This window comes from Sebastes umbrosus, chromosome 24, assembly GCF_015220745.1.
Source record: "Sebastes umbrosus isolate fSebUmb1 chromosome 24, fSebUmb1.pri, whole genome shotgun sequence".
Classification (NCBI taxonomy): domain Eukaryota; kingdom Metazoa; phylum Chordata; class Actinopteri; order Perciformes; family Sebastidae; genus Sebastes; species Sebastes umbrosus.
In genome coordinates, this window is record NC_051292.1 from 9,363,152 (window position 1) to 9,380,371 (window position 17,220).

At 39.7% G+C, this 17,220-nt stretch overlaps 2 protein-coding genes across 5 annotated transcripts; both read left to right on the plus strand.

Moving 5' to 3' along the window:
- The first annotated feature begins 2,347 nt into the window (after nt 1-2,347).
- On the plus strand, nt 2,348-10,570 carry abcb6a (ATP-binding cassette, sub-family B (MDR/TAP), member 6a). 4 transcript variants are annotated; one of them, XM_037762412.1, is made up of 21 exons: nt 2,348-2,475; nt 2,587-2,723; nt 3,215-3,738; nt 4,834-4,974; nt 5,066-5,255; nt 5,693-5,785; nt 5,875-6,067; nt 6,149-6,270; nt 6,361-6,470; nt 6,585-6,650; nt 6,780-6,905; nt 7,041-7,117; nt 7,231-7,294; nt 7,926-8,011; nt 8,128-8,185; nt 8,279-8,383; nt 8,514-8,688; nt 8,831-8,943; nt 9,052-9,146; nt 9,240-9,308; nt 9,387-9,537. In XM_037762412.1, exons 3-21 carry the CDS (start codon nt 3,223-3,225, stop codon nt 9,535-9,537), a joined length of 2,550 nt encoding a protein of 849 aa, XP_037618340.1. In that variant the 5' UTR covers nt 2,348-2,475; nt 2,587-2,723; nt 3,215-3,222. The 4 variants fall into 4 exon arrangements, with proteins under 4 accessions (XP_037618340.1, XP_037618336.1, XP_037618339.1 ...); XM_037762411.1 differs by having other exon boundaries at nt 2,386-2,495; XM_037762408.1 differs by lacking the exon at nt 2,587-2,723 and having other exon boundaries at nt 2,362-2,520; nt 9,387-10,570.
- A 1,595-nt stretch (nt 10,571-12,165) lies between these two features.
- Nucleotides 12,166-17,167, plus strand: cnppd1 (cyclin Pas1/PHO80 domain containing 1). Its single transcript, XM_037762158.1, has 8 exons — nt 12,166-12,393; nt 13,622-13,724; nt 13,872-13,953; nt 14,169-14,289; nt 14,473-14,601; nt 14,691-14,752; nt 14,858-14,975; nt 15,148-17,167. Exons 1-8 carry the CDS (start codon nt 12,331-12,333, stop codon nt 15,790-15,792), a joined length of 1,323 nt encoding a protein of 440 aa, XP_037618086.1. The 5' UTR covers nt 12,166-12,330; the 3' UTR covers nt 15,793-17,167.
- The last annotated feature ends 53 nt before the right edge of the window (nt 17,168-17,220 follow it).

The following is a 17,220-nucleotide window of genomic DNA, read 5'->3' on the forward strand; positions in this document are numbered from 1 at the left end:
ACATCCACTGGGAGACAAAAGAGCGGGGTGACAAGCAGCCCGATGGACAGAAGGTCCATTTCCACTCGCACAAAAGAGCCGGGGAGATGAAGCAGATTAGCAGCTCTTTATGCCCATTGTGAAAGGCTCTAAATGATAAGATTTACCCCTTTTCCCATCCCGGCCTATGTGTGTGAGTGTAAGCTCTTTTCTGTTTCACTCCACCAGGATACGCTTCCCATATTCTTTCACATGCAGGTATATATATACACACACTTTTTTTTCCGTCTTTTATTCATCCTCACAGGAAGGACCGACGCGACAGATGGCTTTTGAGTCACTTCCCTTCTTTGTACTAAACCCTGAATTTACAGTTACAGTTTGATGGGAACGCTCTTAGCTTCAACCCTCTCATCACTGAAAGACGACGTTCTTTATACGTTCCTTTGATTTGAAAATTACTCTTTTCAGTGGCACACTTGTTTCTATGATCATTAATCACTCATTCACTTGCAATACAACAGTAAAAATGATACGGCGTTAGCAATTAATATCATATATTATACACTATATAATATTACATTATTATGTTCCATCTCCAGGAGTAGTATGACTGTTGAATACAGTGGTTTCCTCTGATTATACCTTAGTATTTAGTGCCATCTACTGATCATTTTGTAACATTACCAGCTCTCGTTTTCCCCCATTTGATCATACAATCCATTGTATAAGATATAGCATCTCTAAATTGTATGAAATTAGAGTTGTGTAGGCATATACCAGTGTAATTTAACTGTAAAAAGGTGGCACACTGTTGGAAGTGACAGAAATTGGCTTGATAATATTACCACTATAAAGTTAAACTAGATCATATGGGTTTAGCCATGCTCTTCATCATTGAACTGCTAATGAACTGCATTTCAACTTTGAGGTACTTTACTTGAGTATTTGCGTTTTATGCCACTTTACACTAATTTCAAAGGGAATACCCTTACCAAAAAGAAGTCTATTCAAGTGCGCTATAGTATATTTGATTTACTTATGTATACTTGGTTTCTATTGACAAGTATACAGAAAATAGTTTAAGTATACTTGGCTTATGCTTACTTTTTGATAGAGAAGCCTATTAGAGTGTGTGAGAGTTTGTAAACGTATGTTTTGATATGAATTTACTTCAATTGACTTTATTCTCATAGTATTACTTTTTTTCCACGTAAAGTTATGACTTTATTCTCATAATATTACTTTTTATCTCATAAAGTTATGACTTTATTCTCATAATATTACTTTTTATCTCGTAAAGTTATGACTTTATTCTCATAATATTACTTTTTTCTCGTAAAGTTATGACTTTATTCTCATAATATTACTTTTTTCTCGTAAAGTTATGACTTTATTCTCATAATATTACTTTTTATCTCATAAAGTTATGACTTTATTCTCATAATATTACCTTTTTTTTGGTAAAGTTATGACTTTATTCTCATAATATTACTTTTTTCTCGTAAAGTTATGACTTTATTCTCATAATATTACTTTTTATCTCATAAAGTTATGACTTTATTCTCATAATATTACTTTTTATCTCATAAAGTTATGACTTTATTCTTATATTACTTTTTATCTCATAAAGTTATGACTTTATTCTCATAATATTACTTTTTTTTCTCGTAAAGTTATGACTTTATTCTCATATTACTTTTTATCTCATAAAGTTATGACTTTATTCTCATAATATTACTTTTTTTCTCGTAAAGTTATGACTTTATTCTCATATTACTTTTTATCTCATAAAGTTATGACTTTATTCTCATAATATTACTTTTTTTCTCGTAAAGTTATGACTTTATTCTCATAATATTACTTTTTTCTCGTAAAGTTATGACTTTATTCTCATAATATTACTTTTTTTCTCATAAAGTTATGACTTTATTCTCATAATATTACTTTTTTTCTCGTAAAGTTATGACTTTATTCTCGTATTTTTCAGAAGTTTTTATTTAAATGGCTTTTTGTTGTTTGTTTTTTGTTTTTGTTTTTTCTTCTCTTTTCTTTTTCTGTAGCTGCTTGCCAATTTTGTATTGATTAGTACATGGACATTTGTGATTAAATTCTTTTACTCTATTGGTGATCTATCAATTTGTAACCCCTCCCTATATAATTATGCTTAAATACCAATAAAAAAAATGATCACAAAAAAAAACATAACTCCTGTCTCCAGGTCCTGTCTCCAGGTCCTGTCTCCAGGTCCTGTCTCCAGGTCCTGTCTCCAGGTCCTCTCTCCAGGTCCTGTCTCCAGGTCCTGTCTCCAGGTCCTGTCTCCAGGTCCTCTCTCCATCCTCTAGAGGGCGCTGAAGGTGAGCGTCAGGCCATGCAATCGAACCCAGTGAGTCAGAACCCTGTTGCGTAAAAGGCGTCAACTGCCGAGTCATGGCTCGGTGTTGTTTAACATGCAACGCAACAAGGACAACATCCTGTAACAGCACGAGCATGCAGGTACACACTTGATGGTGAAGGTAGCGATGACAGACAACCGTCCAGGTATCACTTCTGCTCTCCTTATATAGCCTGTGGTCTGTGTAAAAGCTGTGTTTATATATTTACTAGTTGCTAGGGAACCTGCTAGTGGAGTAGTTGCTAGGGAACTTGCTAAGTTACCTGGAGGAGCAACCAACGTAACTGACACGAGGAGCATCTCAGAGGAACCTGTGTGAAGTTGCCAAGCAACCTGCCTGCCATATAAGGTAATGTATATATACATATAGGAGGTAGCTTGATGTGTAGAGCCTCTGAAATGCATGCTAACTGTGTTAAATCCCTGCTTATTCTCCTCTTTAAAGTGAGCTAGCTTCTCAATGTGAATGATGTTGTTGTTGTTGGTGTACTAACAGTGTTTCTGTTATGTGTTGGTGGTCATTTATAAGCAGCAGCTAAAGCAGGTGCTGCAGTGAACCATGACTCAGCTAATAAAGATGTCACTGAAGTTCACAGCCTAATATAGCAGAGCTAAGCAGCCTAGTGTGGAGACTAGGCACTCCTTTGTTTAGAGGTTATTCTACCTAACAACTGGACATGTAATACATTTAATCTTGTGCTTTTGGTTGTACTCAGGGAATGAAATGATCACCTGCCAAATAACAGGGTAAACAGGGTAGACATGTTCAGTGACCTGCCACAGTGGCAGCTGAGGAAAAAGGTTGATTTCAGATCCTGATTGTACTGTATGTCTCCCCAGCTGTAGCCATGCTGTTCATGCAGAGCTACTGTGAAGCCAATGCCTCCATCTCCCACACCTGGGTGGATCAAGGCATCTCCCCGTGCTTCTACTTCACACTGGTCCCCACCATCCTGCTCACCATCGCCTTCTTCCTCGGCACCATCCACTGCATATTCTACCAGAAATATGGCACGGAGATGGAACCCAAGTTCATCCCACGCTCGCGCCTCTACGGTTTCCAGCTGGCCATGTCCGTCCTTCTCCTGATTCAGTTCCTGGGTGGGATGGTGTGGCGGGCTGCCAGCGGAGGAGAGCTCCCAGGCTATGTGGTGTTATACGGCTGCTTCTCTGCGCTGGGCTGGGCTTGGTCTATAGCTCTGCTCAGGGTGGAGAGACGCAGGGCACTGTTGATGGACCGGACAAGGGGCCACAGCGCGGCCCTGCTGCTGTTCTGGGCCGTGGCGTTCTCAGCTGAGAACTTGGCCTTCGTCTCCTGGTACAGCCCTCACTGGTGGTGGGGTTTGGAGGACAATCAAGAACAGGTGAGGAAACATCCAAATGTCACATAAAATACTTTTTTTTCACCATCATTTTGAAAGTAAAACCCCAAAAAGAGACTTTTTTTCAAACTGGATTTGATCAAAATACTGTCCACTGCATTCAGATCATATGCATTACTTCACTGCTGTCCTCTGTACCAGCATGCAGTGTGTTTTATGCAGTTTATCTCCATTCCTATCTAATCAGGTACAAGTTTATTTCTCTAATCTTAATCCAATAATGCACTGATAGCGTATGCCCTTATTCTGCGTACTATATTTTCTGTTAATGTTTTATAGTGTTGACAATGTGTGCTTTAACAGTCTAATGGGCCAAAGGTAAAGATAGGTGCGTCACTTTGGTCAAAAGCTGTGCATCCGGTTTTGTTGCAAGTGTAACAAAATACCAACCCAGGCAGCAAAGATACAAGCTGGCATGCGAAACATGCATATCACCAATGATAGTGAAAGCCGCGAGACTAGAGCCTTTTTTTTTTTTTTGCTGAGTCATGGCTCAGTGTGACTTTCAGATTCCAGAAGCTACACCGTTAACCAATCAAAATGTAAGACAAAATCTTGCCCCTACCACGCTGAGTCAGTTGCACTTTCTGGTTATATAATTGTAAGCATGACTTGACGTTTGTATTATTTTATCTGTCCTTTACTCTACATGTTGTTTTGTAATATGCAGTATGACTCCTCAAACTATGTTTTACTCAATTTGGGTTATTATTATTGATGTAACTTACTCAGAGGCTTGGTAGTTGTATTAGTGACACATCTGATACAGTCATCAGTTTAGTCATATTCTCATACACAGCTGCATTATGTGCATTAAATTGACATCTCTCTACTATCTCATGCTGACTAACTGTGATGTGGTATCTATATTGTGTGCTTTTTTTTATTATATTATATTTTTATTGACACTTAGCAATAAACATACTTCCATGAATTAAGTTACAGACTCTGTATACATACATCACCCACCTATGTCTGTCTAAAGTGCCACATTTTAAGATTTGTTATACATAGAAAAACAAAAAACTATGAACAAGTAGGGAGTGATCTTTTCCATTCTTCCTTGAACCCTTTCAGGTGCAGTTCGCCCTGTGGCTGATGCGCTACACAGGCACCGGGCTGCTCTTCTTCATTGGCCTCAAAGCTCCCGGGTTGCCACGGAGACCATACATGCTGCTGATAAACGAAGATGAGCGGGACGTAGAGAGCAGCGGACAGGTAAGCGCTGTGACGCTCCTATTTGGCAACAATATTTTCTATTCCGCTGCTATACTCTTTGCAATGTTAAGTATTTCTTTCTCTATCTCAGAGCCTTTTGGGCCGAACAGAAGAGAACCAATCTACCTGGCAGGGTTTCAGGAAGAAAGTGCGCATGCTTGTTCCCTACATGTGGCCCCGGGGCAACATTTACCTCCAGCTGCTGGTCCTCTTCTGCTTAACGCTGCTGGGAATCGAGAGGGCCATTAACGTCTTCGTGCCCATTTACTACAAGAATATTGGTGAGGGACATGTCTTTTTATCTAACCTTGTAGACTCAAATGTGCATTTACTTCACAGCTGCTTCTCCAGTTAAATGGTGCAACAAGCTTGAGCCACGAGCTGTTATTTATTCAGTTTATTTCAGCCTCAAGAGCTACATAAAAACACGCCGAAAAACAATGTTGAATACACCACCTACAGTAGTTGCTTGCAAACAGACTCATCAAGCTTAACACGCACTGCTGCTCAGGATGTGATGAAATTGAGACCTCCGTCTCCTGATAGCTTCGCGCCTCCAGAGGGCCAGAGAGAGGAATATAAAACACCCTGTTGTCACCCTTCTGAATTTCACTTGTTTCATTCATCGTGTTGTTTCTCTACCTTATCTTCAAGCCAAATACCGTGACCGTGTGACTTTTCTCTCATTTACCGTGATGTCTTTGTCCCTCTCTCTCAGTGAATGAACTGACTGATGGCAGCAGCTGGCGCACTCTGTCTACCACCGTGTGTATTTATGTGCTGCTCAAGTTCATGCAGGGCGGCGGTGCAGGTAAGACCGAGACAAGTGACATTGATTTTCTGTCTGCGATCACATTTCCCATGACGGTGTGTGATAATCCGTCACTTTCCTCTTCCCAGGTGCCTCAGGTTTTATCAGCAACCTGCGCTCGTTCCTGTGGATCCGGGTGCAGCAGTTCACCAACCGCGTGGTTCAGGTGCGACTGTACGCCCACTTGCACGCCCTCTCCCTGCGCTGGCATCTGGGCCGCAAAACCGGGGATGTGCTGAGGAGCATCGACCGCGGCACGTCCTCCATCAACAGCCTGCTCAGGTAAAATGGTTTTCCTTTGCTGAGATTGCATCCTTTTATTTCATTTGAAATGTGACTCAACTGTCCCCTTTTCCCCGACAGCTACATAGTGTTCAGCATCATCCCAACCATGGCTGATATTGTCATTTCCATCATCTACTTCATCACTTACTTCAATGCCTGGTTCGGCCTTATCGTCTTCGTCTGCATGGCCATGTACCTCAGTGAGTAGCGCATGTTAAACCACAGCTATCCTAAATCATTATCATATCCTCAGATAAAACATTCTGATTGCCTGATACTATGTCCACCAGCTCTGACCATCATCATCACCGAATGGAGAACCAAGTACAGGCGAGACATGAATCAGCAGGACAACAATGCCAAATCCAGGGCGGTGGACTCCTTGTTGAACTTTGAGACGGTACATCATGTCATGTTATTTTGTCCATGTGTATTTTGGTTCATTAAGACGTCAAGTTATTCCTAAATGTCAACTCATGTTCCATGTATTTTTTTCCTTTTGTCCGTTCAACAGGTGAAATACTACAACGCAGAGAACTATGAGGTCGGCCGCTTCGAGGATGCCATCTTAAAATATCAGGTAAGTCAGACTAACTGGTCTGCACGGAGCAAAGTCAACATCCTATAAGAGCCTATCAAATGTATCCGTTATTACTACGTAACCAGGCATGCGTCTGATTGTTGTTGTTTTTTCTCCTCCTGTTTTTAGGTGTCGGAGTGGAAGACCCAGGCGTCCCTGGCCTTCCTCAACCAAACACAGAACCTCATCATCGGATCAGGCCTGCTGGCCGGCTCCCTGCTCTGTGCCTACTTTGTGACAGAAGGAAAGTTTCAGGTACTGATCACATGCCTTTAAGTGACATTTCATGATGTCATTATTAGTCTGAAATATTTCTTCTTCTATATTCTCCAGTCCCTACCAGTGGGCTTCCCATTCACTTTAACTGTGAAAATAATCCTCTTATCCTAGGTTGGAGATTTTGTTCTATTTGGTACCTACATCATCCAGTTGTACACCCCCCTCAACTGGTTTGGAACCTACTACAGGTAAGAAGAGGCAGAACTATGGCCGACTACAGCGCAGTAGGATCTGCTTCGCTGTTCTTCTGGTTAATTCTTCATATTAATGTAAACCGTTGGCTCTGTTTTCTTTCCTGCAGAATGATCCAGAATTCTTTCATTGACATGGAAAGCATGTTCAAACTTTTCGAGGAAGAGGAAGAGGTACTTTTGAAACTGGCCGATGATTGTTCTGTGTTTTCAAGTACTGACTTACAGTGTGTAAAAGTAGCAATATCACAGTGTGAAAATACTCAATTGCAAGTAAAAGTCCTGCATTCAAATTCTTACTCAAGGAAAAGTATAAAAGTATCAGCATCAAAATATACTTTAAGGTACCAAAACTCATGATGCAGAAGGCCCAGTTTAGAATAATGTATATTACTGGATTATAATTAATGATGCATTTATGTGTTCATCATTTTAATGTTGCAGCTGGTAAAGGTGGAGCTCATTTTAATTACTTTATATACTACTGGGTAGCTTAATATGTAATAATAGATCATAATTTATTATTTTATTTTTTTTTTTTTATTATTATTAATCAGAATTTTCAAAGTAACTAGTGACTAAAGCAGTCAAATAAATGTAGTGGAGTAAAAAGTGCAATATTTGCCTCCGAATTGCAGTTGAGTAGAAGTATAAAGTAAGATAAAATGAAATACTCAAGTAAAGTACAAGCACCTCAACATTGTACTCAATACAGTACTTGAGTAAATGTGTTTAGCTCCATTCCACCACTGACTGTATTGGCATCCGCTTTTTCTATATTTTCTGTATTTGCTCTCTTGTGCAGGTGAAAGATGAAGTCAATGCAGGGAGTCTTCAATACAAACTGGGAAAAGTGGAGTTTGAGAACGTTTACTTCAGCTACACAAATGGGTTGGTTCACATTTGATTCGATTTGTCTGTAAAGTTGTTATCTAGATGTTAGCCAACGTGTAGATGAGTTTTATTTTACAACATTCACTTCTTCCTTTTTCCTCGCTGTTTCACAGCAAGGAGATCCTCAAAGATGTTTCCTTCACTGTACTTCCAGGACAGACGGTTGCCCTGGTAAGGAACTACTTCAATTCGATATACTCTCTCATGCAGTTAAAGTGTTCTGTTAAGACGGTACAATTGTAATTCCCTCTTTAATCTCCCCAGGTGGGACCGTCAGGCTCTGGGAAGAGCACCATCATGCGACTCCTCTTCCGCTTCTATGACGTTCAGGGAGGCAGCATCAGCATCGATGGGCAGGATATATCTAAAGTAAACCACCACAACTACTACATTAAAACACAATGGAGCATAACGGCACATAACACACAGTGTGTGTATATCCCAGAGGTGGACACTAACATGAATACATGTCAAATAATACAATTCCCTCTTTCCTCAGGTGAAGCAGAGATCTCTGCGAGCTCATATCGGCGTGGTTCCCCAGGACACTGTGCTCTTCAACGACACCATCCGGGATAACATCCGCTACGGCCGCATCTCCGCTAGTGACCAGGAGGTGGAGGAGGCCGCTTTGGCTGCTGACATACATGATAAAATCATGACTTTCCCTGAAGGTAAAACCCTCCTGCATCATGAGTTGAGCCAGTGTTTACGATATTAAATATTTTAATCGGTACAACCCTGTTTTTTTCAAAGTGACAGACAATGAGAAAATGTAACGCATCCACTGCACCTACCTGTATTCCTCTCTGGCAGGTTATGATTCGCAGGTGGGTGAAAGAGGTCTGAAGCTGAGTGGAGGAGAGAAGCAAAGGGTGGCTATCGCCAGAACCATCCTCAAAGCACCGCAGATCATCCTGCTGGACGAGGTGAGACCTTTATTGATCGACAGTGGGTTTTAGAATAGCCATGCCACTTTGAATGCTTGAAGTTACTTCTGCTTTTTCCCAATTGTAACCAATAATGTCTCTCTGCAGGCCACATCTGCACTAGACACACAGACAGAGCGCAACATCCAGGCGTCACTGGCTAAAGTCTGTGCCAACCGTACAACCGTTGTCGTGGCTCACAGGTAAGAGATGCTTTTTTTTCCTGAAGGGGTTTTAGTTCTATTTCCTTTGTTTCAATGGTTTAATCCAATGACTTGTGTGAATCTGTATAAAAGGTTGTCCACCATAATCGGAGCAGACCAGATTCTGGTTATCAGCGACGGCCACATTGCTGAGCGAGGACGGTAAGTGTGACCCGTGTTTCTGAATGTCATACTGATTTTTCACTGAGCTCCAAGTGACTCCCTCTCTCTCCACCTAAGACACGAGGAACTGCTCGTCAAAGGAGGCTTGTACTCCGACATGTGGATGATACAGCAGCAGGCCCAGGACTCGGACTCCTCGTCAGACACGGAAGCCAAAGACATCACGTCTGAGAAACTGCAGCCGCAGTCGACCTCTTCAGGCCACTGAATGTATTTATAACTTTTTTTTAGTATTGTCAAACTGAATGTGCGATCGCAGGTCATGGAGGAAAAGGGAAGGTGCCTTAACCAAACGGAGGAGGTACGAACAATCTGTCCAAATGTACCTAAAGACTTTTATGGTTGTAATTATGGTCAAGGTTTGTATGAAGGGATGAGGCAAAAAGATCAAATTATTAGCGCATCATAATATGTATTTCAAGCCTTTATTTACGAAGCTAAATAATGAAAAGAAGTGCATGTCGTCTCATGCCTTCATCCGGGGGACACCCTGAATTTTTTTTATTAATTTTGAGGATATTATTATTTTTAGAAAACACTCCTGACATCTTTTTAATGTTTATTTTTGTTAGTTTGTGCTGTCAACTAAAAGCAAAAGCGTTTTCTTAATAATCTCTGACCTGACTTAGATTATTTAAAGATACAAAAGGGAGAGTTGCAAGAAATAAGGGAATAAAAAACACACTAATCACACTACATCGCGCATAAATGATAACTCATTTTATATGAATGACAATGGATTGGTATACAAGCTGTCAGGGATTTTATTCAGCTTTGTTTTATTTTTTAAGTTTTTGGTAGTCGATTTCTGAGCTCTGCTGTTATTTAAGTTGAAAGTGGCACTTTAAAATGTGTACGCGTCTTTATACTTTTCATCACTACGGTAAAGCAGGGTGTGTTGCTCGTCTCATCTGAATTGTTGTCAAGGATACACAAAAAGTAAAGGCTATTGTGAACATTTTTAAAAACTGTTTTAGTCTGGCTGATGTACATATAAAGCTGTACCATCATATAAAGATGTACCATCAAACTAAATACTCCATGCAGTAATAATACCCACCATTATTCTCACTTAATGTCATATATAAGTATTTGCAGTCATATACATAATTTCTGAATAAGAATTTGCAATCATTTGATGTTTTATATCTACCTCACAAAAAGTTGTTTGTGAGTATTATGTTTTATAAATATTCTGTTTTGTCTTGTACATCTGAAAATAAAAGGTTTTTTTTCCATGATCAGTGTTTTTTTCCAAAATCCAAACATTGCAGGTATTTTCCACCGATATTTCATGAATGTGACTCGCCAAAATAAAATAGGTTTAAAGAAAGGTATCAAACTATTAATCTGCATTTGGTGTAGGTGTAATGAGGTATATTTTGATCTCTTCAATTGTCAGGATGAGTCTAAAATCTGTCCAGAAGAGGGAATGCTCTGAGTTAATATATATTTTTTTCCATGAACTCTCAACTTTAACAATCCTAACTTGAGGTCAACAGATGGATCTCCATGACAACCGAGCAATCCAATGATGAGGACCTTGTGTCACAATTCAAAGCAACAATTGTGATTGTTGTTGAACTGTGTCTGACAAAGTTATTCCTCTGAGGATGCATATAAAAGCGCTGGACGAAGGAATCTATCAAAAAAAAGCTGGATGTCCAGATTATTAAGATTTACACAATGACGTCAGGTTTTTACTGCAATATTGTGAATATTCCTGGACGTTCATTAGGCCGAATCTTAACCATAAACTAAACTGAACCATTTGATTGTGCCAACCAGTCACTTCACATTTTAGCAGTTTTAAAAAAAAGCAAAGCAAGGCGAGTTTTTTGGATAGCATATTTGAGGAACAGAGAAAATCCTTTATATACGGCAAATACATCATCATGACATTAAATAACAAATAATAATAATAACAAACATTTAAAATTATAAATAACAGCAGAAAACAAAGATAGTATAAGATTAAGTTTATTTAAAGTTCAATTAAAAGCAGCAAACACTTGTGATTATATACAGTATATACACACAGATCAACATCTAGCATCAACACAGAGGTAGACTCAGGAACTGCTAATGCTTAAATAACATATACATTATTCAGGTTAAACAACTGGTTGATTAAAAATGGCCAGTTGCTAACTTGACCTGTGTATTTAAATTTGTCAAGATAGCATCAATGCAGCCATATTAATATATTATGGGAAAAGTACACTTTCTTAGTACATTACATGATGCAGGGCTTTTCTATTGTTTCATAACAAAGCATACATTAGAAATACAGATAATATTATAAACATATAAATGTCTTATTGATTCCTCTAAGAATATAGTCTTTATTGAAATCTGTATTATTCCTACTAAAGTCTGAAATGGTGCGACCTTGAAAAATGATATGATGCAGTTCCTGCCTGTGACCACTGGAGGGCAGTGAACACTCGTGTTTTTGAATACACAGGTCATCTCCAGTTAGTGCTGTGTTCTTGTTTTGTTTTGTTTTATTTATTTATTTGTTTGTTTATTTATTTTTCTTTGTTTATTTATTTATTTTTATTTTAAATTTTTTAATTTATTTAATTTATTTTTCTCTCCATTTTGTTTTATCCATATTTCATTTTATTTTGTTTTGTTATGAGGAAAAGGAAGAAAGGGAGAAAAAAGGGTATGATATGTACATACACACATATATAAAAATAAAAAAAACAAGAAAAAGAAATAAAAAGAAAAAGAAAAAATAATAGAAGTGTCCCAGGTCAGGGCAAGGCCTATTGAAGGAGGATGAGTCACGCGTCATCAACGTGTCACATGCTATGGGGTATAACACATGCGCAGTAAAAGCTTCAGTTAAACTGCGCATGCGTCATACCCCTCATCCCAAAACCGATGTACCATCCTCCTTCTCTAGTCCTTGTGTCAGGGCGTGTAGTTACTAGTCAGACCAAACAGTCGTCTCTTCTTCTCTCAGCGGACTAATGTTTAATCTATAGTAAATATGGATTTCGACGCCTTATTTAACGAGAAGACCTTTCAGTTCTCGGACTTCCAGGAGTTCACGGTACGTTGCAGAGTAACGAACCACGATAAGGTCAACAAGCTACGGAAGCTAAGCTAAGCCAGTTAGCATTAGCTAGTTAGCTGGTCGTTAATGTGTCAGTTGGTTGAGTTAATATTGTCCGCTACGACCAAGCTACGTTATCTTTACATTCATTAGTGTTTCTAGTTCAAGCTAAACAATTTGTCGTTTATAAATCAGACATTTAAAAACACGTTTCTATCTCATGACGCTAGTACAAAGCTAAAGGCCAAGTGTTAGCTTAGTGTTAGCTTAGCCTACGTGATGACGTCACAGTATGGCATTATATGTAACGTCAATTGTTGTTGTTGTCAATGATCAACCCAGGTTATGAAAGCATGTGCGTGTTAGTGTGAAGTGTATTGCTTTGTTTGCAGGTAATGTTAGTGTTTCAACCTAGCTAATGGTTAGTTCCCCAAAACTAAAGTTTATATAGTTTATTGTTTATTTATTTTGCACAATTTAAGACTATACAACATAACAAAAAAAGAATAATATACAGTGCAGGAAGAGGCAAAAAAAACAACTGGGCTTATCTGAAGCCTCCACCTAAAGACAAGATTAATATAAATAAATAATATGACTACATAATAGTGATAGCAAACAATTAGGACAAGATATATATATAATAACAACAATAACAATACAGTAAATATATCAAAAAAGACAAGTGGGACACAACATTGTGAGTGGGAAAAAGATAAAAACAGATACATGGGGAAAAGCAATTACAAGACAGCAATTAAATGACCCTTTAAGCGACTTTTGAAACATTTGACAGATGAACAGTTTATTGATAGATGTGAAAAGCTACTCCATAATTTTCACTAGTGAGGAATTTAGGAGGATGAAGATCTAGAGATTGATGGGTTGAGTAAAAATGGACCTGTGAATTGGTTTTAAAAGAGGTCTTGAACTGCTCAGGAATATTCCCTTCACCAGAAAGTATCTTATAAATAAAAACACATATGTGAGAAATATTGATATCATAAATAGTAAGATCCTGGAGTTTCTGAAATAGAGGAGCAGAGGAGATGTTGACTGATCGAGTTGCAATCCTCACAAAACGTTTTTGGAGAACTCAAATTTTATGAATGTTTGTAGGAAAGGTGGTGTTTTACATACTGCGTTTCAACTTAGCTAACGTTAGTTCCCCAAAACTACAATTTATATAACTTAGCTAACGTTAGTGTTATTGTTTTTTTTACAGTTTCTTCCTGGACACCAGAGGTTGACTGATCGAGTGAGAAAGCGACTGTACTATGGCCTGGACAAAGATGTTTCTTTAGATGCCCTCTCTTGTCCTGTAACAGGTGAGTGAAATATGAGCTTTTAAACTAGTACAGGGAACTAAGCTCCCCCCGAGGCACCTACACAGGAAATACTGGATGTGCCAGTTGCCACATAGATTGTGATTGCACACAAGTTCACTTTTGTCTTTTCACTTTTTGTGATTCCAGATATCGCCGTCGAAATATTCCAGAAGTCTGCCCCAAGCCCAATACGAAAGCTTCAGAAGAAGTATGCCGCTCATGTTTCCAGGTTTGTACTTTGTATCTACTCTATGTGTAGATTATACATTGTTATAGGAACAAAATAAGGGGGTCGACGGTATACAAAATTCATGGTTTGGTATGTAACTCGTTTTTTGGGGTCCGGGTACGAATACACGTACTGCTGCAGCCATAGAACTAAACATAGCACTGCCAGTCATACATCTAAAACTGATCTTTTTTTATCTTTTTTTTTTGCTTCAGGGAGGCTTGCATCTCTCCATGTGCCATGATGCTGGCTCTAGTTTACATAGAAAGGCTCCGACATAGAAACCCTGAATACCTACAAAAGATCTCCTCCTCTGACCTCTTCCTGATCTCCATGGTATGTGTGTGTTAGGTTCAAAGGTCATTCCAAATGTCTTAGTGTTATTTCTGGCATGGCCACCGCTCAATATAGAATGGAGTTTGTTTCCAGGCTGTTGGGTCCTATACTGCTGTTTTCTCCAATTGATAAAGTGAGTATAATGATATTACATTGACATACACACCGATCTCTTTGAATTAGATGGTTGCCAGCAAGTACCTGTATGACGAAGGAGAGGAAGAAGAGGTTTTCAACGATGAGTGGGGAGCGGCTGGGAAGTTGGACGTCAAAACGGTCAATAATCTGGAGATGAACTTCTTGAATGCCATTGTAAGTGTGTGCATCTGCATGGGATTTTGTGCTTACTTGCACGTTCGGTTCAAGTTCTTTGTCCCAACCATTGTGTCCTATATCTTTAGGAGTGGAGCCTCTTCACAGAGCCAAATGACTTATTTGATATACTAAGTCAACTGGAAACCAGGTAAAGCTTACACATTGTACTAAAATAGTGTCTTTATCACCACTGTAGTGGCATAACCAGTGTGTGTGAAAAGAGTGTTCCTGACTGTGGCCTCTATGTCCCCAGCATTGCAGAGCGGCAGGGGATGAAACGCGGCTGGTTCACCTACACCGACCTCTGTGTGCTACTGGAGCAATCAGCGTGGAGTCAAGCCCTCACAGCCATCTACCAGCACTTTACCAAGGTAAGAAGGGAATTTTAGCTGAATGGAGCCAAGAGGATCTTTATATGCGTTGAATATTTCAGTTGCATTTTTTCTCCATTTGTAACTGAACTGTGCAGTCAAGTCAGCCGTCACTCGCGTCTCCGTTGTCAAATCATCCGACTCATCAGATTTGTCCTCCTTTTATTTCCAGGTATCCTGTATGCTCGGCTTAGTCTATCTGACCAGTGTGGCTGGCCTTATTGCCACCAGCGCTGTGCTGCACCAGCTCAGTCTCTCCAGAAGCGGCCAGTCCCTGCTCCCACCTCCAGCTGAGATTAGCCCGGACCTTCAGACCTCCAACCTAAATACAGAAGCTCCTCCTGCAGCCCCACGCGTCCCTTGTTGTGTTCTGGCCAACAAGAGTGTGAACCGTCAGACCGGTGCACTCGGAATCAGCCAGGAACACATACAAAGTCTCCCGTCGGCTTCCTCACAGACATCGATATTGTGTCTCTGGGGCTCCCTCCTCGCCTCAATGGGTCACATACATCCTGAAACGGATTCTGATATGGAAGCTCCCCAAACCTGGTCTCCCGTCTCCTTCTTCTGTCCTCGCTGTCTCGCATCGCTCCCTCCTCTTCAGTGCGGGCTTAGAAACGCCTCAACACCCTTCACTCATGGTCCCCTTGATAATCATCAACGTCATGCACCGTGGCTGGCCTCCAGCCTGCTTGGAGGGGCGGAACCAAGTCTGAACTCTCGCCTCGGGGGGTTTCCCCCTATACAGCTGGGACCCTGCCATCCAGAGGCTATGTTACCTGTCGACAAAGCCCAACCTCTGCTCATGCCTGGCTAGTGACTGGCAAACTCCACTGCTGTCAACCTGTGGTAATGGACTCTGGAAGTGAAACCAACATTATTTTCATGACCCATCAACTGCTTCAAGTCATGTTTTTATTTACTTTTAGACACAGACCGGGTGAAAGTTTGGAAGTTCATTTATAGCTCAGCACTGCAGAATACATTCGCCATAAATAAAATGCCATAGTGTTCAGTTAATGCTCTGCAAATTGTTTTAAATGCAGAGATCATCACAAGGAATTTGAAGATAAGTTGATATGTTTTTTTCTTGGCTGCAACCAAACCGTTTTGCTACACACATTTATTGTTTGAAAGTACAGACCTGTCGGGTGATGGCGATGTAAGGCCTTTGTGATGAGTGTGTTTTGGGGTTATTATATAATATTAAAGCTGCTTGCTACATGGCAAGTTGGTGGTTGGTGTGTGGAGGTTTCACAGCATATCTGAACGTTGAATTTCACAGTACGTTGTTGTTTTAAATGATGGGGCTCTGTGAGAAGAAGGGACTAAACCAGTTTACTTTGTCTACTTCATTTTGGCTTATCCATATTTGCTTGGTTAATTTTTCATTTATGCATGTTGAGCTTTACATCAGACATTGGTCACACATATGCAGCAAAGCACTGATTTTGTACACCATCTTTTTGTTACTGTTTGTGAAACAAATTGTCTCCTGTCTTTGTAAACGTTCCCCTTTATTCAGGAGAAAAGATCAAAGAAAGGAAATGGGACAGTTTGAACGCAGACGACGTCTCCATACCTCAGTGTAACAACATCAACTCCTCTTATTCTGCTCATTTATAGCTCCAAAAGTGTGTCTCATTTTCTTTTGTGTGGCAACAGGATGTCACATAACGTTAAAGCCACTTCTCTGTAACAGGGTAATGTAGCCAAATTTAAGAGATTAACCTATACGTTTCCCATTCTCCAAGGGGGAAGAAGGTCTTTATAAAAAAAAAGGATGGACTCTTGGGGTTTCATGCAATTTCTAATTGGTTTCTGGGGGGTGTTTTCGAAGCGAACATTTTTTAATATCACTTGTTACAGGCTAACTGCAGTGTTTCTTTGTTGATGCGGTCTGGAATTTGCACATCTGGCTCCATTTTCACTGCCACAGGGACACGTTTCACTCCATTATTACAGCACTGTCATGTGTATCTTTTAAACACCAGAGGATTAATTTTCATGTACAGTTACACATGGTCCCTTAGGACATTTACTTTGTAAGTGAACCTTTGACAAATGGCTCTGAGCATCTGAATTTGATACAGCACGAAGTCCTTTAATTTTGTACATGGTGTAAAATGCAAATATTGTACAAATCTGTAGAAAAAAAAACCAAGAGCTAATAAAGGATGCAATTCTTTCAACATTTGTTAATTATTGTTTGTGTCAACAACGTAGCGTGGAACCCAGGAGAATC